The following is a 22,531-nucleotide window of genomic DNA, read 5'->3' on the forward strand; positions in this document are numbered from 1 at the left end:
CCTTTGGCGTAGTACTGTGTGGATTAAAGCGGCAGCTGCTGCTATTATGCAGCAAAAAATAAGTATTTTATTAAATTCCTGCAACAGTGAGAGCCTTGTGGAAGCAGGAAAACACGATGCCCAACATTACCAGAACAAAGGAAAATGGGAAGTTACTCCCTCAGTGTCTAAAAGCAAGGAAAACATAATGATCTGAGCCATTAATTGTAGCCTAACTGAATTTCAAGAAGGGGTTTCATGTTTGCAAATTAAGAAAAGCGACAAGGAACAGTTAGGACTGGAATGGGGAAAGATGTTAAGGTTGGAGGCTGAATTCTTAGTGGTAATCTCATGGATGTCATGTGCCAGGGGTAAAAAGGGCTGGAATTGCTGCTTCCACCTTCTTTCTCCCTCCCACAAAAAATTGTTCAGCGTGGCAATCAAATAGGGTTGAGAGAAGGCTCCCATTGGTGTCTATTTGCTCTGTATAGGAGAGGCTGAGGGGCGCTAATAGAAACGTCAATCTTTTTTTTGGCACCCTTCAGACAGGCCTTCCTCAGTGACCAGATGAGCCACCAGAGTGCCCAAAATGGAGGTTGGGGCTGGGACGTACTATTAGCATGGAGTTTAACACCAAGTGCAGTGACACTGTTCCCTTTTGCCTATACTGCCAGACTCTGTGTAGGCTGCTGATCACTTAGTACTCTGATTCAGACCCACAGAAAACATCATGTCTGGAGGTATCCTTACTGTTGAACAAGGAGATGAGACCAGCTGGAGCAAGACTCTCATCTTTTATTATTATAGACACCATGGTATTTAGTAGAGCCCAATTGCATGGAACAACTTAGGCTGCATATAGGTGCATTTCACAAGATGTTTTCTGTTACAGGGTGAAGTCTGCACCTCTATTGTTTGCCTTTCTGCTACATATATCTGGTTCCAGCTCCAGCACTGATTCTTGTCCCTCCTATACCCTCCATGCTTTGTGCAGGCTTTTGGCTAATTTCCTCCCAACCCAGCTTAAACATCTTTGGTTTGTTTAGAATTAACATATAGCTTTGAACATTGTGAAGTGGCCCTTAAAGAAAATATACAGGACAAGGGTTGTGCCAAGGACTAAATTGGCCAGAAACTGGTTGCCTCCTTCACAGACAGTTGCAACCTTATGGATGCTGTTTCTCTCAACTACAGGATGTATGTAAATACAGCAGCCACACGGGATGAGCTGCTCGCTTGTCTACCTATGTTAGCATTCTGGTTTAGTGGGATTTAAAAAAACCACACCCACCCAAAATTGTGCTAATCTCAAAACTGCAAAAGAAGCACCATATTATTTATAAAACCATACAACAAAGAGAATTCCCTAAAGATTGGCTTTCACCCAGTACTTAGGATATGCAGAACTGTCTTACACATTAAATAAAAGCATCTATAGTTCAGGACAAGAAATTGGGAGTTTGGTTTATGCACGATATAGATTGGCTTTCGTAAGTAAAAAAGAAAGCACAATTAGATGGGGGTGCTTCAAGAGAATTTTATTTTCAAATATCTTGGAACAAGTGGTAATGAGAAACAGGAAATATTAATTCAAAGCTATGTTTAAAATAATTGATTATTATTTACTAAGGACAGAAGCATTTTGAAAAACAGTAGCTATTTTGTTAGTAAAAAAAACCTGAAATCAATAGACTTCCATGGTCCTGAATATGATCTGGAATGTCATTTTTCTCACAACCTTGCTGACCACAAATTAACTCATCTGAAGAGAAGCTGAACATGTGCCTTACTAGTTACTACTTTCCTCCACTAGAAACTAAAAAAAAACAAAAAAAAAACCCAAGGCTGATGATGTTCTTATTTTTTTGCTCAGATCTGAAGCACTTGCTTTTGTAGGGTGATGGGGAGAGGCTCATGGCAACTAAGAAGTGTGCCAAACTGCTGCTTGACTGTAGTAGGAAAATAGAGTGCTGACTCCTGTCGCTACTGCTCACTCTGTGTAGGACAGCCATGAAGAAATTGTTTGCATGCTCCACATGTAACCAAGTCTGTGGTGAGAAAGGAGTGTTCTGTTGATTTTGGGGCTGGGGTATTTTGTGTGTGTGTGTGTGTGTGTGTGTGTGTGTGTGTGTGTGTGTGAGAGAGAGAGAGAGAGAGAGAGAGAGAGAGAGAGAGATTTCTCAATCCTACTAGAGCATAACTTCTTTCAGAGTCTTTCTTCTACATCATAACAGCAGCTGTTGCATATTGCTGATACAGGAAGCAAAAAGCCTTGTGCTTCTTCTCTGTGCATCTTCACAATGTCGAAAGTTCAGCTTTTTCATATGCTGTCCTCTGCACCATGAGAACTGTGTGCCCTGTTCAGAAATGGCTCCTCGCTTGTGGAATGCTCTCCCCAGGAAGGCTCACCTGGGACCATCATTACATGTCTTCAGGCACCAGGCAAAAACAATCCTTTATCATTACACCTTTGGCTTTTAATTACCTACGGCTTTTATCTACTTTTTTTAAAAAAACCAATCAGAAAGGTTTTTTAGATTTCTTTTATTAATTTAATGTAGGCATGTGTTCATTTTTTGCTGCAAATTGTTGCTTTGAGTTGCATGGCAAGAAAGCTACTAATAAATTTAATAAATAATAGTGATACTGCATCACTTGTCTTTACTGTTCCTATTACATCGGGGATGGGGAAGCTTTATTTCCCCGAGGGCTGAGCAGGCAACACCAGGGGTTGGAGCCAAAAATGGGGAGAGCCAGCCCATCCGCTTTCCCTCTTGCATCCCTTGCCCTATCCCTATATTCACATCCACATACCTAATCTCTCTCCCCTCCTGCCTCATCCTTCTCTCGTTCTCCCACCAGGTACCCCCCATCCTGGTGGGGCAATTAGGCATTGGAAAAACAGCTCTCATACACACAAATGGGAGTTTTTGGCATGCCCACTGACCTGGGGGGGGGGGATTATGGGCTGCATCCAAATGCACTACAAACTGCCCCTGCTTTACAATTTGTAGTATCACCTCCCTGTTCTTTTTCCTACCTCCTCCCTTATGTTCACTAAGTGTATCTACTGGGGGGGGGAGAGCCCCACCCTGCCTTTTAGTTATTCATGGATGATGGGAGGGAACTAAATGTCCTCCAATCAGACACTGACCTTTCTTAGATATGTTTTCTTCAGTTTTGAAAATCTTGGCACCAACGGGCGCCACATCCTGAGAAGTGCAATAAGATACCAAACGTTGGAAGTAAACAGCATCATTTTAAAACAATATACATTCAAATCTGAGCAAAAAGGAACATATTGTATACGTCTGCCATCCAAGCTAGGATGCAAAAGCTTACTGTGGTAAATCTGCATGTTTTATTAAATAATGCATAAAGAGCTAAAGCACACGTCAGACCTGTCAGCAGGCAGCCAGAATTGTGGTTATTGATTTTCGTTCTATTGAAGAAAAAATTAAACAGAGAGGTAAACTAGGGGTAGCTTTTGTCAGAAATGGCCCTTTGTCCCCATACTTTCAAATTCACCTTTAACCCTTTCTGTGCAATACTCCATGACTTTTTACAAAACCATGAAACCACCTGTGGTACAGGGTTTAGGAAAAAAAATGTTCTTGTGCAATCTATCTCTTGCTCCCAGTCCTATGGCACATGTACTTTACCCTGAATTTGGGGCGCTTATTTAAAAACATACACACAACTGTTTTAGCAGTGTTATTCCCCCCTATGTGCACAGTGGAAACCTGTCTTTTAAACTGTTGTTCCTTCAAGATCACTCTTGAGTGCTGAAAAGTATCTTGTGTTCTAAGGATGCTGCAGATGAATTGTCTTCAGTATTATTTTAAGAAACAGGATTGGTCACTTAAGCCAATGCTTAAAAGGGCAGTCTTTCTCCAACACTGTGTTTGGCTGAGTACCCTGATATGGGCAGTTCAGGGGCTGTTTCAGATATGAGAAATATCTACTCGCCCTCGTTCCCATGGAGTTCCTACAATACTTCAGTTTCACTAGAGTCAGCAACTCTTAGTTCCCTGTTCAGTCTCTGCATGAACCACCTCTGCATCAACCTCTTGTGAACATGTGGCATCTCCTTCATGGGAACTGTCCTCATTCAGAGTTCTGGTGCTTTCTTCCACATGATGGTACTGTCTGCTAGCAGCTCTCTGCTGTTGCTCTTTAAGCTCGATGTACGAGCGGGAAAAAGTGTGGAATATGGACGTGACAGGGAAAGCCATTAGCAAAATGCCACTCAAGATGCTGCTCAGGGCGACCACCTGCCCAGGAATGCTACGAGGTACCATGTCTCCATAGCCAACAGTTGTCATGGATATGACAGCCCACCAGTAACTGCTGGGGACACTGGTGAATTCATGCTTGGCTCCCAATTCACTCTCCGCCAGGTAAACCAGTGGGGAGAAGAGTGCCATAGCGACACAAAGGAAGAGGACCAGGAGCCCAAATTCCCGCGTGCAACGGCGTACAGTAAGCCCCAGGGTCTGCAGCCCCAGTGAATGCCTGGCCAAGCGCATGACATACAGGATACGGAGGGCTCGCAAGGTGCGGAGGACAAGGCCCACTCTCTCCAAGTACTTGTTTCCACCACCGCTGCCACCGCCACTACCCCCAGGTTTGTCAGTGTTTTTGGTAGAGGCTGTATCTATAATCAAAGAGATGTAGAAAGGCAAGATGGCCAAGATGTCTATAATGTTGAGCGGAGTCTTCAAGAAGGCGCATTTGCTCTCTGCCTGGATGGAGCGCAAGACAAACTCAAAGGAAAACCAAGCCACGCAGATCGTCTCCAGAACAAAGATGTCATGGCACTTCTGGGAACATTCACCCTGTGGAGAAGACAGAAACTTAAAGAGTCACGTAGCACAGCAGCAACATTTCCAATTCTATTTTATTGAGTTTCAACGTTTTTAACATATACAAGTATCAAAACATGATGTCATCATTTTTGTCGACGTCCCACCCCTATTTCCCATGGAGTTATTGTTTCTCCCTTCTGCTGCAGCCTATCTTCTATCAAATCATAACCACAATAATATACCGTATTTTTCGCACCATAGGACGCACCGGACAATAGGACGCACCTTGTTTTAGAGGGGGGAGAACAAGAAAAAAAAATTCTCCCCCTCTCTGCCCAGCGCCCCTTCAGCAAAGCGGCAGGAGGCGCTGCGCAGAGAGGGGGAGAATTTCCCCCTCTTGTTTTCCTGCTCTAAAACAAGGTGCCGTTTAAGGTGCGTTCAGGCGGCTACCTTGGAAGCCTGGAGAGCGAGAGGGGTCGGTGTGCACTGACCCCTCTCTCTCTCCAGGCTTCAGGTTCCTTTCGACCTGCTCTTTGGGGCTGGCGGGGGGAAGCCCACCACCAGCCCCAAAGAGGAGGTCAGGGAGCAGCGGAAAGGCGCAGCGGAGAGGCTCCTGCCATAGCCGCGCGTCACCTCTCCAGCCGGGAGAGGGTCGCGGGGCTATGGCGTCTTCGCTCCATAGGACGCACACACATTTCCCCTTCATTTTTGAAGGGGGAAAAGTGCGTCCTATAGAGCGAAAAATACGGTAATCAAATTACTTCTGTTACTCATAGCTCAAATCCTGCTCACAAGTACATCGTACTATAGTATTTCTTTAAACAGTCCAATAAAGGCATCCATTCTTCCATAAAACACTCATGTCAGAGCTGCCCTAGGTCCCAGCTCACAAAGGACCAACGCCACTTCGTTGTTATATACAAAAGTCTTTATTGAAGTTCAGTTTGTCTTTCACATCAGCAGCGTGCAACTCTACGTCTGAAACTCTAGACCGCCGAAGCTCCGTCTGAATCTCCCCCCCCCCTACACCAATTTAAGACTCTAGCCTTGCTCCACCTTTTCCGCTGCTCTTTCCGCCTCTGGCTCCGCCTGTCAGCTGGGGTCTCGCCCTTCCTAGACTCTTCTGACGCTGAATCCCCTGACTCTTCTCCTTGCCTCCGGCGGGCTTTAGGACCTGGTTCCCAATCTGGGTTTTCTGCTGTCCCGCGCGCCCGTACATTTGAACTTGGCGCGCGCGCCCAGCCGGCAACCTTCCTCCTGACCGTTACACTGCTCCTGTCACTGCTTTCCCCTTCGGGGGGGCTAGCTGGACCCGACCTCCCTTCCGTTCCCTCACTCTCCGATGGAGGCGTGGTCAGCCCTGACTCATCTTCTCTCCCTGCTGGAGGAGACGCTGGCCCTGCCCCATGGGACTCTTCTTCCCCCCCACTACGCTCTGGTGGGGAAGCTGGTCCTGATTTCCAGCTGCTGCTTTGGGAGTCCCCGCTGGCCCCTTGTTTCTGGTGTGTGTCCCCCCGGGACCCCCCTTGCCCTGACCATGGGCGCCTCCTTCTGGGAATCTTCTGATTCGCTGGAGAAGCTCATGGAATCTCTCAGGTCACTGTCGTATTCCCCTACGCTGCCCTCAGATTCTTCCCCTTCGCTTTCCCTTTCCTCTCTCCCCTGTACCTCTGCTCCTGAGCCCCTGACAACTCATCATTAGAGTCTGTTAATTTTGCCAGTTCTGCATAGTCCATTATTATTATTATTATTTATCCATTCTTATTTGGTTGGAACAACTTCTTCCTTCCATTTCTGCGCATATAGAATCCTAGCTAGCAACATTATTTGTTGTCAGTTGCTACATTCACAGAGAAGCCCATGCTATGCCAGTGCATATTCATGTTTTTTGAATGTCATACAAAAGTAATTTCCTGTAGAATTAAAACTGTAATTATCTTGAATATGCAATGACCTTGTCGCTAAAGAGATGCTCCACCTTCTTTATTGCAAGCCCTTATTGCAAGCCCTACATTTTCAGGATTTAGTCTTGGTGGCAATGCTTTATTTTCAGAAAAGTTCTACCTGCCTCCATGGGGGGGGGGGGGAGCAGGTGACGTTCTAACCCTTAGTGTTGATAAGACCCCCTGCTGAATCTTTACATATCTTTATAGCAGCTATTTCCCCAGATCAAAATCCCACAGATGAGTGTTAAAGCACTGTCAAAGTAGCACACAGAAATAGTGTGTTTCATGTTCAGGCAAGAGACTGAGCGCAGTTCATGCATGAGTCCTGACCCTCTGCAAAAAAGCTGAGAACAACTATCCTGTACTAAAAAGTGCTGCTGTACTAAAGAGTGCTTCTCTAGGAGAACAGAACTCTATTAGTTCTGTTTTACAGAACAATTTCCCCTCCAATATATAAATTAAAACTAATCACTGCTATTTTATTTTATCTCTGGGGCAAAACCTTGCTTGAATGAGTGATTATCAGTTCCTTACTAGAAGACGAACAATGCCCTCGTTTGAAACGCAACAAACAAACTCACCTTCACAGCACTTAAGCACCAATGAAGAATAATAACGATGATTTTTTTCTGTGATTGCTCTTCCACTTCCAAATATACCTGCAATTCACTGTGAGCTTTTTTGCTATTAACTTCCCTAGGAGTGTTAATCACCTCCAGAAAGTAAATAGATTGTATGACAGATACAGTTTATTAGGATGATAAGCATGAGTTGTTTTCACTTACAAGTTTCACATAATATATTGTAATTCTGCCTCAGGTGAAGAGAGTTGCATGTATTTTAAGAATATAAAATGAGCCCTGCTGGATTGGATGAAATACCTACTTTCATCCTACTTTCACTGCAGCTGATCATGGGAAGCACATCAGCAGGGCATAAGGCCAATAGCAGTTTCAACTCATGGTACCCAGCAATTGGTGTTCAGAGGCATACTACCTTGGATGCTGGAGGTTGTACATCATGAGTTGAAGCCACTAATAGTCTTATCCTCCACAAACAGGGATATCAGGCTGAACTGCAGAGTTAATACTTTCTTGTATCCCTACACTAAAGCTCTCTACCCTGTGGGTGAGCTAAGATGCTGGGGGAGGGCATTACTGGGTGTGCCCAGGGTATGGTGTCTTTGTATGAAGCTGTGGTGTGACTACTCCTGAAAAACATGCTCAGAACTTGATAGGTATTTAACAACTACAGCCAGGTCACAAGCGAGGACAAGGTAGTTGGGAGGGTCATGGAGCCACAGCGGCAGGCATTCCTGGAGAAAACTGATTTGTCTCCAAGATGGTCCAATGCATGTGGCTTTTGAGGCCTTTTTTGATGGCCCTTGGCAACATCTGATGCCCCTTCAGCCCTCATGCTGCCTTTGCAAAGCAGGGGTAAGCGAGGTGCTGGGCTTTGGGAAGGAGGCATGAGGGCTCTGACAGGGTCCTGGAGTCCTTCCTTCCCAAAGCCTATTTAGTACATTCCCAGTTTTGGGAAGGACACAGGATCATTTTAGGACCCTGCCAGAGCCTTGCACCTCCTTCCCAAAGCCCAGCACCTCACTAACCAGCTTTGTAAGCGTGAGGGCTGGGGAAGGTGTCACATTTTTGCCTCCCTCCCGCTGCACAACAAAGCTGTGTACAGCTCACGAGTTCCCGTGGCGAAGTATTGTTGCGGCCCACTTAGAGGTTGGGCCACCCTAATCTAGACCCATCCCAATCTGGGTTCAGACTTAGGTTTGGGACTGAATTGGTCTTGGTTGCCCTGATGAAAGGCCTTTATCAGGAGAGGCCCAGGAGGAGTACAACTCTGTTGCTCTTAGTTCTCTCATCAGCTGTTGATATCATTGACCACAGTGTCCTCCTGTGGGAGATGGGTCATGTTCCTACAGTGGTTCTGGACTTATTTCCAAGGATGGTTCCAGAAGACAGTATTTAGTGTCAGGTGGTTGAAGTCTTTGCCCCCAAAACTCACCACGTGGGGGCAATGGCACCACATATGAATGTACAGATAATACTGTATACAAATAATAATACTAATGCACCCATATCATGGGAGACCTGATATCAAAGGAAATAGTAACCAGTGTATGTTTTGTTTAGCAAGATACTAAAGCCATTTCAATTACCACATGGCCAGGTATCTCTGAATTAACTTGATGTGCTTAGTAGTTGCCAGCAATGTTATTATGTTATTTTTGGGAGCACAGAAGAACAAACTTGACACATATTGCACATAGCTATGTCACAAATATGTCAGCATAAAGGTTTATAACATGCAGCTGTGCCTGCATCATGGTTATGTGCCAAATATCAAGCTCCAAATAAAGTATTAGATTTTACTTACAGAAAAGGTCTTTGAATAACCAAAGTTTGTTTATTTCTATCAGTATAAGAGCTGAAAGTTCTCTATTACCATCCATTTCTCCCAACATCTTTTACTTACAGAGAAGAGGAAAGAATTTGTTCAACTACTGAAAAATATATGGACCCGCAACCACCTGTATCGTATCCTAATTTCAGTTTCATTTCAGGTCAGGTCAGTTGAGGACATATAATAAAATTTCAAAGAAGGGTGGAATTCTCCCCTGCTGAATTAAAGTACAGTGGTACCTCCAGTTATGAATTTAATTCATTCCGGAGGTCCGTTCTTAAGCTGAAACCACATGAGGTGCACTTTCGCTAATGGTGCCTCCCACTGCTGCCGGTGCGTGGCTTCAGCTCGCATCCCGGGGCAAAGTTCGCAACCGGGAGCATCTACTTCTGGGTTAGTGGAGCTTGTAACCCAAAGCATTTGCAAGGAGGACAGTACGTATATTTGTGGAGCTTGGATTTGGAAACCAAATATCCACTTGCCTTACATTCATACTACATTTTATACAAAAGAATTGTGACCTCCTGACTTGGTCGGCCTGAATCTATTCTAAAGCCAGAACTTTCCAAGTGCTTACTCTGAACATTTTACAGGATGCTGGAGTTTGTGTTAATACACAATATTTGTTATCTGATATAACAAACATTTGCTTTAAATTGGAGGATCCTAAACTAGACTCTTGCTGCAGAGGGTTCTGCAAAGGTTAGTGATATTCAGACATCCCCGGAGGCCAACAAAATATATAACAGGAGAGGGATGAAGGGCTAATTACCCGAGGGAGCCCTTACAAAATATAATAAATAGGCAGCTCCAAGCTGAGTTCCAGTTTCTCACTGCCTCAATATAGTATAGCTCTAGTACTCTTGAGATGTCAAACTCATGGACAATGAATGCACCTGGGAGGGTTTTGAGGAGATCCCCTAACCTGTATATGTTCAGAAGAAAGCATGAATGGCGGTGCCTGGTGTTTTTTTTTAATCATTCTTCCTTATGAGAAGATCTGTGGCAGGCATAGCACTTTCTCCATAACGGTGAGATATGTGTACAAATACCACAGAAGTGAATGGGTGCATGCACATGAAAATGGGCAAAATATAGTGAGCAGGGGAAATCTACTCAGATTTCACAAGTCAACACTTGTGTGTGCATAGTCATAACATCTGAAAAATATGCCAGAGCTCTACTGTATATAGGCGTTCTTATATAATGAAAGGACTTGTCAGAGAACACCTCCACATTTTTTTTTGCCTTTGCTTTCTCCCAACAACTATGTTTAATCCTACTCAGAATGTTTTAAGCCACTTGATATTTTTTCCATTTAAACAGCAACACAAGAGCCAATAATATAATGACTGGATACAGCAGTAAAAAAAAATCCCCTTAATCCGTTCAGAGTAAAACGCCTGGTCCTCAATAAAGGTGATACTGAGAGCTGAACAGAGCTCATATACATACTAAAAGTCACCAGTTAAATCCCGAAATATGAAGTTTTCTGATTTCTTTCACAGTAAGTAGAACTGCAGCTGATATAGGAACAAAGAAGATTTTGCTGTGGAGTCTTGTCACCACTCCTCTTTCTCCCTCAAACTAATTGCAGCAATTCTATGATTCTGTGGTCAGCCTGCATAGGTCTCCGCATCAGAAGATGAAAATCTGCTCCTGATAACAGACACAAGGAGGGACAGAATCACTGTGATTTGCCACTATTTGTGCTCCACTTTTTTGGGGGGGGGGGTATGAAACCAGGCACCTTACCAAGAAGTACTAGCCTTTTGTGAGATTCAGTTCGCTCAATAGCACTATGCAGGCATTCCTGATGGTAAGGAGAGCAAGGGCGCATGGGCCATCCCATCCCCAACATCCCCACACATGGCGGCAGCACCCGCTCCAGCACACACGCATGGGGAATTGAGAAAAGGACCAGCCCACATGACCCTGCTCCTCCTACACAGTTGCTCTTTTTGTAACCATTGTCCCTTCCACTGTCACTTCTTCATTATATGGTGTGTGTGTTTTAATTGGCAGGCTTGTACAACGGCACAGGAATTCTAGGCCACTGCAATATTTGTCTGCTAGCGTAAGTTCAGAACATGGCAGCCCCACAATCCCGAAATCTTTCCGTCTCTTCTCAAGCCATAATGACCCGTCTCCAACTCCATTTTTTCCCCAGTCAAAGAAAGATGTATAGGTATATACATCATTTTCACAATTCATGTTTAAAAATTATACTGTGCCATTTTGTATATATGATGAGAAGCATGCAAAAGGAGGAACTCGTCGCCACACTAAGGTGACCCTTCTGTCAGGGCAAATGTTTTGGCTTGCCTGTCAAAAGAATCTCCCACCTCCTCTCCGTGTGTGTCATTCTGATGGTTCTCCCAACACTCCTAGAGTTGATTTTGGGAAGCACATGGGGGAGGAGAGGCGGGGAAAGCCCTGTTGAGCAAGCAGGAGTCCTTGGGCGTGGGTTCTGTCCGACAGGACTCATTAGTTGAATCCTGCTCAAAGATTATATCTGGCCCTGTGAAACTGTGACAAGTGTTGAAGTGGGCACATAATTATGTTCATATTTAAAGGCTTGGACTGAGAAGGAGAATTAGAAAATTGAAGTGAACGCAAGATAGAACTACTGTGAGCATGGTCAACAAACCCATATCAGAAAAACATTTGCTCTCATGGACTTTAGTTCTGTACAGTAAAACCAGTGAAGTGTCCATTTTGCTTTACGCTGATTACCTAGTCCTGCTCTCTTTCAACAAAACTGGACTCAGAAGGATGCTGGTCAAATTTGGCCAACTGTGTAAAAAAGAACACCTAAAAGTTAAATATGCCAAAACTAAGGTTGCCCTATTTGGTAGGAGGGTTACCGAGTCCAAGTGGACATTAGATGGTCATACACTCAAGAAAGTACATAGATTTAAATACCTAGGATTACTTATTGACGAAAAGATTTCAAGGAAACCCTAGCTGGATGCAAATAAGCTATTATCTGTCCCCTCCACTGGACAGCTATACAGGTTCTTCCACTTGAGGGCAGAGAATTTATGGTAATCAATCCAGCCATCAAGATCTACGTGTCAAAGATCATCGCACAAATGCTTTGTGGGGCTGAGATGTGGGGAAGCGGTATCAATCAGTAAAACCACACTCCTGCAATATCTCTCCTGTTAAAATCAAGTTTCCAGTTTCAAGATGGCAAAGTGTCCTGGATATTTGTGGTACCCTCTGTAGTTTAATTTGTATCCAGGAGTGTTTGCTGAAGCCAGAAGGATGAGGCTCTAAGCCATGCTTCCTGCCAATGAACTAGAAGCCTAACACTTCCTCTTAGATACAGTCTGTTTCAAGTGAGTCATCTGGCTCATGAGTGACCTACTGCATGAAACTAAGCAGCAACCAATCATTTTGACTGAAAACATACAACTGGAGCGAGCTTTGGCTTTGGTTCGCTCTTCTGTGCCAATACTGGCAAAGGCATTCCCTCCACCCAGCTCTTCTGTTAGTCCCAGCACTACCATTGAAAGGACACAAATTGACAGGAGCTTTCTCAACAAAGGTTATGAAGCAACCACTTGCCTAAAATGTTAGGCTGTCATTTTCTTTGCAAGGCTGGTTTGACAGAGCTGCTTCCACACTGTGGCAACTGCTTAAATCCATATTAGCCTGGGTGCAGTATTCTCACAAGTCTTCTATGTCCCAGCTATTAGTTGTGGTAAAGGGTACTTTAGCACTTCCTATTATTTTTGTAGGTATGGTCTACCAAAGCAGATGAAGATGGTAGGAATGCACAAATATGCCAACTTCAGTTTCTCATTTTTTGAACCCTAGATTCAATTCTTCACATTTCCGCATCAGTCTGAGATCTTTTTAAAGTCCTCATGAAACTTAACCAGTATTTGCATGAGAATTTATCCCAACATACACTTTTGTATGCAATTTCCCCTAAAATAATGCCTTTTTGCATGTTATTTTCACTAATATACACATTCTTATGGACACTTCACCCCAGTATATGCAGTTCTGTATACATTGTGTGGCTAGAGAACTGCATTAGAGAGCCAAGTCCAGGTTTACTTAGTTAAAGGCAGTTCCACATATTCTTATGACTTACCAGGGCACAGATTTCTGACTTCTTGGATCCTAAAATTATAGCCTAAACTGATTCACTTAGTTACAGTGGATTATATATCAAAATGATATATAAACAACAGAAACCATTTTAGTAAAATTGCCAGTTGGATGTGAAACAAGGTATGTGCTTGTTTTATGAAGCAAAGCTTCTAGTTCCCAATTCTTAAAACAGAGTACTTGTTTTCATATGCATCGCCTACCATGGCTGCTGCACAAAACAGGAAAACAGGAAGTGTAATAAAGTATGTGTAATATAATGCAATAAATAAAGAAATCCGACAGTATCAAGTTCTCTGTATGAGTTATAATGGTTAATACCTACAAATCTTCCTCCTCTAACATAGTGTCCAATTCAAGACTACTGAACCACATATTCCTATTAAAATTTCATTAATTACAACAGTTTTTCACTTGTAAGTTGAGAAAAGAATCTAGCAGCAAGGCTCCTTTAAACAGCATTGTTCCCATTATAATAAACGTTGATATGGGCACACAGTACCTTTCTCTGCATAAGTAATAGGCCAGCTAGGCAGCTTCTTCTTTCTTTCCTTTTTGGCCTTAGTTTGGGGGAGGAATTGGTGAACATTAAATGCAAAGTTTCTTTTGTTAACCAAATTTCTTCTTTCTCCCCGCTATTCAGAACCATATGCAGAGGTCGGTATTTCTTGAAAAGCAACGGGTAATCAAAGCCAAATCATTTTGGTAAAAAAAGATATCAGAACTTGCATATTGAAAAGATGTACTGGACTAGTAAAAAAAACCACCACCAGGCAGACAAATAAATACATTTAATTGCTTGTCAGCTGTGTAAAACAGTGGTCAGGACAGTTAAAAGCAAGCCATTATTACTAATCAAGTGAAGCAGGCAGGAGGTTGCTTAGTTGGTTTAAAGTATTAAGATGTGCCTATCTCTTCTATTAGTTTCCCAGTACCACCTTAAGTATTAGATGGCTGCCAGGGGTCTAAAAAGCAAAGGAGTCTTGCCCCCACTTTCTCAGGACAACAAGCCAATGGTTGCTGCTGAATCTGCAGTTACATGAGATTCTGCCACCAGCTGCCCCTTTACAGCAGAATCAGACCCCTGAAAATCAAACCTTTGTAGTAGGGCAGCAACAGGTTAGGATTTTGATATATGTGGTAAAATGAGGTTCCATTTTATGCTTTGCCCTGGCATATCAATAAGCAGTTTATCACTGCTCTAATTAATTAACTATTTGCCCTTTGTTGCTTGTCACCATCAGTTACAATAATATGCTGCTTCAAGGATATTACATTTTTATACCAGCTTATTATCATAGACAATTTGTTTTATCCTGAAATTACTTTTTGAAACTTTGTCAGCAGTCACTGCCTGAGGACATAATCACCTCTGGAGTGCTTCAGGCTGTATGTGTGGGATAAATCAGCCTCATATAACCAACATGCTTAACACTGATTAATGAATGAAGGGGTTAAGCACCATAGAGCAAGCTGTCCTGCTAGGCTTAGCCAGGTCACATCTGCTCACATTGAGAGGAAGGGCTACCAAACTCTTTGTTCTCCCACTTTCCACCATCCTTCTGCCCTGTGAACCTTACCAGTAAGGAGGTCTAAGCAGAATGCTCCAAGCTTAGACCACTTGGATCAAGCCATCTTTGTGTTTCTATACAAATAATTTAGAAACTCCTACCATTCTGGAACCTAAGCTATACTGCCTGTCTTTTCTTGCTGCTGTATAGGAAAGCCTATGAAATCTGAACTTTGAAGAGTTTGTAAGTAAACCGTTTTAAACTTACCAAACGTGTGGTCTTTTTTGTGCTGAGGGAAGCGGCAAACTTTGTAAGCAATTTAGAAGGGGATATTTTAAAGGTCTAACAGCATATTAAATTTTGTAAGGTTTTAAGTAAGAATTCTGAAAAACAATTCACTTAAAACTTGTCAGAATTTGCAAGTACTCAGTCTCCACTGATTCTAGAATGAACTGTTGTGTGTATGCAGCCTGAGTAGACACATGTTGGATCAAGGAGCAAGTCTCGGTCAACTCTGCTTACATAGACGGCATTTCAATTTCTCAAAGCTCTTTCTGTCACTAGAAGAGAACCTTTTGATCCAACCAAAGGTTGCAATACAACAGCAGCAGCTAGGCAACAGAACTTTGGGAGACATCTGCTCAAACTAATTTTTGAAATTTAGTATCTACGTAATAATGTACTAGGTTTCATCTACAGAAAACAGAAACTGATGCACCAAACATGGACTTATCGGGATGTATGCTGGGGATGAGGTGGAAACTTCACCAGCACTTTATGTTATTTTCAGCATCATTACTTTTTATAAAATGCATTTCTGTTCACTTACCCGGTCTTCTTCTTCTCTGAGATCTGGCATGGTGCTAATACAGAGACTAACTGCAGTGATGGCAACAAAGGAAACGGATATGCAAGCAAAGATCTTTCCAGGGATCCCCGAGTGAGGATTTTCCACCATATCCCTGAGCTTTCTCATGCAGAACTGCAAACGGCTACTGTCCTCGAAGGCACATTGTGGCTCTTCACTAGCTAGCATTTCCTCTTCAAACAGGGCAGCCTCCGCCATCTCTTCCTCTTTTTGCCGCAGCCTTTTTTTACAGCACCACTCCAGGTGTTCCTCTTCTATCCCCCAGTAAACCAGCTCATCTTGGAAAGAGAGGGCACACATTTCTCTCAGGAGCCTGAGCTTCCCAGCCGTCACAAAAGTCATGATGGTCCTGAAGGCACACGGGTTGCGGTCAAAGAAAAACTCGTTGCAATTGACATCATAGTCATCACAGATATCCATGATCTCTTCGTAGTTGTTACACGATTTTAACTTCCCAAGCCTGGTCAAGGGGCAATTCTCTAATGTGGTCCATGGGATTCTGTATTTGATGCCACCTACATTGATGATCACATACGCAGTTCGGTCCTCTCGGTGGGCAAAGCAACACAAGTCTTCCCCAGGACGCAGAAGTGTGGCCTTTTTGTAGAAGAATCCTTTCTTTGCCTGCACTTCGCATAGTGTCTCCAAGTTGTTGTAAGAATATGAGGTGAATTCGGGATCTGTGGGCCCAGGGAGCAATGCCATTTCCTGATACATTTGTTACGTTCATGGGGGTGCCTAGCCTATTCAAAGAAATGGTAGTTTCTTGACTGGTGGGGACACAAAAGGCCAGTCTAAAAATAAAGCAAGAGTGGCAGAGTTAGCATTTTTATATGACAAAACAAATCTCATCTGCATTTCTTAAAACTTTGAGCACCTCTGCTGGGATCATTCTAACTTCCAATTGCCCTTAGAGAAAAGGAAAACAGGATACAATAGACACACTGGACAAACATCTTGGGTTCAAATAGACCACAACTTTATTGATTACAAATGTAAGTAGGCTTTGACACAGGCAGTGGGTATGTACAGTGGGACCTCGGGTTACAACACCTCGGGTTACAAACACTTTGGGTTACAGACTCCACTAACCCAGAAGTAGTACCTCAGGTTAAGAACTTTACCTCAGAATAAGAACAGAAATCTCACGCTGGCAGCGGGAGGCCCCATTAGATAAAATGGTACCTCAGGTTAAGAATGGTTTCAGGTTAAGTTCATAACCAGAGGTACCACTATATCCTGAATCATTCAGCCCGACTGTTGGTTTAATATTTTGCAGGGTCTGTCCTGGGTTAAGAATCGCTATGTGACGTACATCCAATACGGGTGATCCCTCTAAGACCGTCATTCAGCTGGGGGGGGGTGTTTCCATGGCCCATTGGCCTCCTTTGGACATCTGGAGAGCACCTGCACCTGGACCCCTTTAATGGGTTAACCCCAATTACCTGAAGCAGGAGTGGGTGGGCTCCCAGCCCCCCCCTCCTAGATTAAGGCTCCAGCCCAAGGATACCCGCCATGACGTAAGCAAAACTTCCTGATAGGCCCAGTTTGTCTGCAGACAAATTTCTCCCTGGTTCTGAATATGCAACCAACTATTTTCATAGCAAGGTCTTATGAAGGACCTGCCCTCTCACCTTCAGGCAGGACTATATGCTACACAGGATGGGAGGGTAGGGAATCCAGGTCCAACTGAGCTGGTGAGTCTGGGTGATGCTTCTTTATATGCCTCATGAGCAGACCCAAGTGAACGCTAGGGGCTGAAGTCTTCACTCAGGTCCACAATGAAAGCCATGCCCCTTTACTTGCCCATGATAGCTCCATTTAAATACATGCCCCAGCAACCCACATGGCCAGAGGAGAAGGGAGTCTTGCCCCCCCCCAAGGCCATGTGGGATCAAAAGTCTGTCCCTGGCTCGGACTGCGATCATCCTGGGTTGCAGTCACCACTCACCATCAGTAAGTGGTCCTTAAAGCTCATCTACAATGACAAAAGGTACTCTAACCATCCATTAACTAGTGAGATATACTGATGTAAGTTTGTGGAATGTGATTTATTATATAGTGGTACCTCGGGTTACATATGCTTCAGGTTACAGACTCCGCTAACCCGGAAATAGTACCTCGGGTTAAGAACTTTGCTTCAGGATGAGAACAGAAATCGTGCTCCGGCGGCGCAGCAGCAGCAGCAGGAGGCCCCATTAGCTAAAGTGGTGCTTCAGGTTAAGAACAGTTTCAGGTTAAGAACAGACCTCCGGAACGAATTAAGTACTTAACCCGAGGTACCACTGTATTGTGTATTCTTTACTTTAAAAGTATTATTTGTACATGTACTAAAAATATTTTAAGCATTTAAAGTAATTTAATCAAACCATCTAAACAATAATGTTTACCTAAACTTGCTTAAACTACACAAGACGAAATAATGTTTAGTCACTGTGACAACATAAATGTATTAATGAAGAGACAAAAAGCTGCCCTAGACCAATTAAGTCACACAATGCAGAGCACAAGTGGAGTAGAAACAGCAAGTGTCATAACTGCAAAGTGCATGAAGAACAAACAAGTCCAGACAACTTACATTAGGAAAGGGCACTGTCAACACAATTGCATGCTTCGTCTAAGATAAAATATTCAGAGCTAAATATGTGGGTGCCATCTTTCCAATGTATTCCTTGCATTGTATCTCAAGAGTTGAGAAGACCAGAACATGATTTCTTTTTTCCATTTCAGCATACTTAGAACAAGTGTTCATGTATCTAAACACCTAAAAGAATATGTTAAACAATCTTGTTTTGGCATGAATACTGATGTGTGTATATTTTACTTTACAGGTATGTCTGGCTTGCTACTTCCATTCCACAAACAGTGACAATTATAGTCTTTCATTTGTCTATACAAACTTAATGACAAAAATGCATTAGATCTACAGCTGTTTTACATCTTCACTCGACAACCTCAGGCACTTGATAATTTAATTCCCAATATTTTAAAAACACAGGCATGGAGGAAACGCTAAAAAGTTGCTGAAGCACTTGTTGCTGTTATGAATGGAATGTTTCCTGCTGCCAAATATGACTCAAAATACAAAGGTGGGAAGCAAAATTACATCCACTGACCTATGGCCCCAACCTATATTCTCAAGGCAGGGGTAGCCAAGGTAAAGTCCTCCAGATGTTAGCTTACAACTCCCATAATCTCTGACTAATGTAGCCAGTGGTCAGGGAAGATGGAAGTTGCAGTTCAAATCCATCTGGAGGGTACCACATTGGTTCTAAAATACAGGAACTGCTATTTGCCTTTAGCCAGGGATAGCCAGAGAAGATGGGGACTCTCATGGAACTCTGGCCCTTTTTCTTCCTACCAAACAAGTTTCAGTCTTGGAGTACCTATATCTGAAAAAAATAATAATAATCCATTGCATTGCTAACAGATAATTGACCAGTTAAACCACAGAGCCTAGGACTTGCTGATCAGAAGGTCGGTGGTTCGAATCCCCACGGCGGGGTGAGCTCCCGTTGCTTGGTCCCTGCTCCTGCCAACCTAGCAGTTCGAAAGCACGTCAAAGTACAAGTAGATAAATAGGTACTGCTCTGGCGGGAAGGTAAATGGCGTTTCTGTGCGCTGCTCTAGTTTGCCAGAAGTGGATTAGTCATGCTGGCCACATGACCTGGAAGTTGTACGCCGGCTCCCTCGACCAATAAAGCAAGATGAGCGCCGCAACCCCAGAGTCGGTCACGACTGGACCTAATGGTCAGGGGTCCCTTTACCTTTACCTAACATGTTGATTGTACCTTGAAGTTAACTTCTTCATGTTATTTCCCCTTAATCTAGATCAAAAGGAGCATCCAAACAGTTCAGTTGGGCTCAGAGGAACTTTGCAATATGAATACTAATGCAGCACTATATTTATCAGCCACATACATGGAAGCCTGCATTCACATACAAATCTCTTTTGGTAGACCAAGGCAAATGTCTGTGAATAAGAGCCATTCTACTCTTAATATGACACTAACCTAAAACAAGCTTGAAAGTAGATACATAAATTGCAGGTTAACATACAAATACAATTCTTTCTCTAACATCAGAATACATTATACCGTAAGCCTGTTCAAGCTTATGAGCAAGAGTCCCATGGAAGAGAATGCATTTCAAAACACAGTTTATTTTATTGTGATTTAAAGCCACAAACATGAAACATACATAAAAACCAGAATGTGAGGAGTTCTCTCCAGAGAAATAGGAGAGTTCATTCGGAGTATATGGTAGCCTGCAGTGATTAGTGTCATATAACAGCATCAGCTAGGAAACATTATTACTCACAATAAGCAATTTCTATATCACACTGTCATAACATTGATTGATTCATGCCTTAGCACTAGCGAAACATCACAGAAGCTACCGTACTTTTCCATCTATAAGACGATGTTTTTTTACCTTAAAACAACACTTAAAAATTGGGGTAGTCTTAAACATGGGTAGTGCAGAGGGAAATGATTTCTGTCTTGAGTAGTAGATTGTCACTGGTGTTATTGCTGCGACAATGTCTGTTCGTGATTGGGCGCTGCTGCGACAATGTCCGCTTGTGATTAGGTGTTGCTGCGACGATGTCCGCTTGTGATTGGGCTCTGCTGTGACAATGGCTGCTGGTGATTGGGCTCTGCTGCGGCAATTGGGCGTGGGACTGGTGGCTGCTGGTGTCGATCGGAAAAATGATAGGAGGTTTCTACGTTGCGTTCGATTGCAAGCGTTTGGAATTTGGGTGAGCTTTTTTCCGGCATTTCTCCCATTCTGGATAATCTCCCCCCATTTTCTTAATATTGAGTCCCAAAAATTAGGGGGTGTCTTATCCATGGGGATGTCCTATAGACAGAAAAGTACGGTGATTTGAGGACAAACCTTGGGTAGTACTGAAGTTGCATCACTAACCTAAAATGCAAAAGCTTCCAGGTGTATCATATAGGATGCTGCAAATGAAATGGATTACAAGTAGAGATACCTGTACTAATAACATGCCCAGATCTATGCTAGCAGGACTTATTTTATTTTCTGGCACTGCTCCCCAAGATACAGTTGCATCATGGCACCAAATACTACCATACAATAATTCTATCACGCATCACATACAAGAAAAATAACTTTAGAGGTATTCCTACAGTAAACCTCAATCTAGTAATCTGAGCATTAGGGCATTAAATTATTTTATTATGGGTTAGAGCAAGTCTCCACTTTTTGACTTCTCTCAGGGAAAACCTTACTGCTTAGTGAGTTGGTCATCTGTACTGGGCCAATACAATTGGGCCATATTAACAACATGGAAACCCCAGGACTGGTTGACACTTGACGACTGACAGCTGTGATCTCAGTGTGTCTGAGATACAGACCAGGGTTGCCATCTTTTTAACAACCATCTTCTACCTTTTACTGTATAGTGTGGCATACACAAATTAAGCAGGTGAAGCTTTTCCATTAAGTTTATCAATATGCCTCACGAAAAGCCTCACTTGCTTCATTTGTTAGAAGCGCAATGTCACAGCCTCTGAGAAGTCATCAACCATAGTAAACATCTCCACATGCTCACCCACTAAACAACTGCCTGAGAGTGAGTCTTGTAGGCATAAACTACTTCGAAGAAGATGGCACATTAGAAAAATGTGAAGAGGAGGAGGAGGAAAGGAAAGTCTGTGAATGTGATTTTGTAGAGTGGTTTTACAGCAGTCATTCAAAGAGCTTTGTGCCACTGCTATGCCCAGTATAATCCCTTTCCAAAAGGCCACATTTCAACTGCCCTGCAACAGTTGCTGGAGTTGGAACCAGAGGCTAATTAATAATTTGTGGTTGTAACAAGTGAGAAGAGGTCATGGCTGTGTTTCTGCAGACCTCCACAGGCCAAAGGCCAAAACAACATGCTTCAGGCAGACATAGCTAGGCAAATACCTCATTGTTGCAAATGGCGGTAGAACTTCATTCTAGCAACATCAGGGCATAAGTCGGAAGCATGTCATATTCTCCAGGGACCCTTGAAATAGGAAGGTTACCTTGTAACTGATGAGTTTAGAAACAAATCTTCTGGTTCAAGGAATAATCAGGGTCTTTCACAAAACACAAGCTGATTATTCACATTTCACCTATAATTTTCAAGGCTTCATTACTAAAGGGGCATGCCCTCTATACAAAGAGCACTCATCTGTTTGGAAATATTGCCTTCCACTTCCAACTTGGAATGCAATAGGATGGAAGAAAACATCATAATTTCTTCTTTAGAAATAACAAACTGAACCTGTTATAGAGGCCTTTTTTTGTAAAAATCTCTGTGAGTGACAGGGTTTTGTTTCTGTGCATTTATTTTCAGCTGCAAAGAATATGTTGTTTCTCAAAAAGCATATATTGTTCTGCTACACATATTGAAATCACTCTATGTCAGTTCAAAATGCCCCACTTCATGCTTGCCAAGGTTTTTATTCCTCTCACCCCATCAATGGTGTCATGTTTGAAAATCCTATTACAATTGGGGGAAAATAATCTGTGCTTTCAATTCCTTCAAACAAAAAAACCAGCCAAGCACCTTCTTTTGAACAGATGTTACTAAGAGATATGCTGTACCATAATGTGAGACCTAGTTCATGATATAAAAAAGAGATGCATTCAGAGGAATCTGTACCAAAGGCACACACACATCCATTCAGCAACCATGACCTGGAAAATCTTTAAGTACACAAACTCAAAAACTGTCATCTGATCTTAGAGACAGTTCTTCTCCTTCCATGCATGCACATATATCAAGTGTGTTGTCTGAATCAAATGTCTGTAGATGGGAGAAATCAATTTTTTGAGAAAGGTTTTAAATCACAACATAAATGTGTTCAGCTGACCCTAGCAGCA

The 22,531-nt window shown here is 42.9% G+C and overlaps 1 protein-coding gene across 6 annotated transcripts in view; it reads right to left on the reverse strand.

Annotated features, from left to right (window-relative positions):
- Positions 1–2,087: 2,087 nt before the first annotated feature.
- The window catches only part of KCNG2 (potassium voltage-gated channel modifier subfamily G member 2), a 50,597-nt gene continuing 30,153 nt past the window's right edge, over positions 2,088–22,531 (reverse strand). For all 6 annotated transcript variants that reach the window (XM_081205814.1, XM_081205810.1, XM_081205811.1 and 3 more), the window contains 2 exons: positions 15,614–16,446; positions 2,088–4,817 (listed from right to left, as the gene is read on the reverse strand). In XM_081205814.1, coding sequence (XP_081061940.1) covers positions 3,993–4,817; positions 15,614–16,369 — 1,581 coding nt within the window. In that variant the 5' untranslated portion in view covers positions 16,370–16,446 and the 3' untranslated portion in view covers positions 2,088–3,992. The remainder of the gene's footprint in view (positions 4,818–15,613; positions 16,447–22,531) is intronic.

This window comes from Podarcis bocagei (genome assembly GCF_964188305.1).
Source record: "Podarcis bocagei genome assembly, chromosome: 8".
NCBI classification, from domain to species: Eukaryota; Metazoa; Chordata; class Lepidosauria; order Squamata; family Lacertidae; genus Podarcis; species Podarcis bocagei.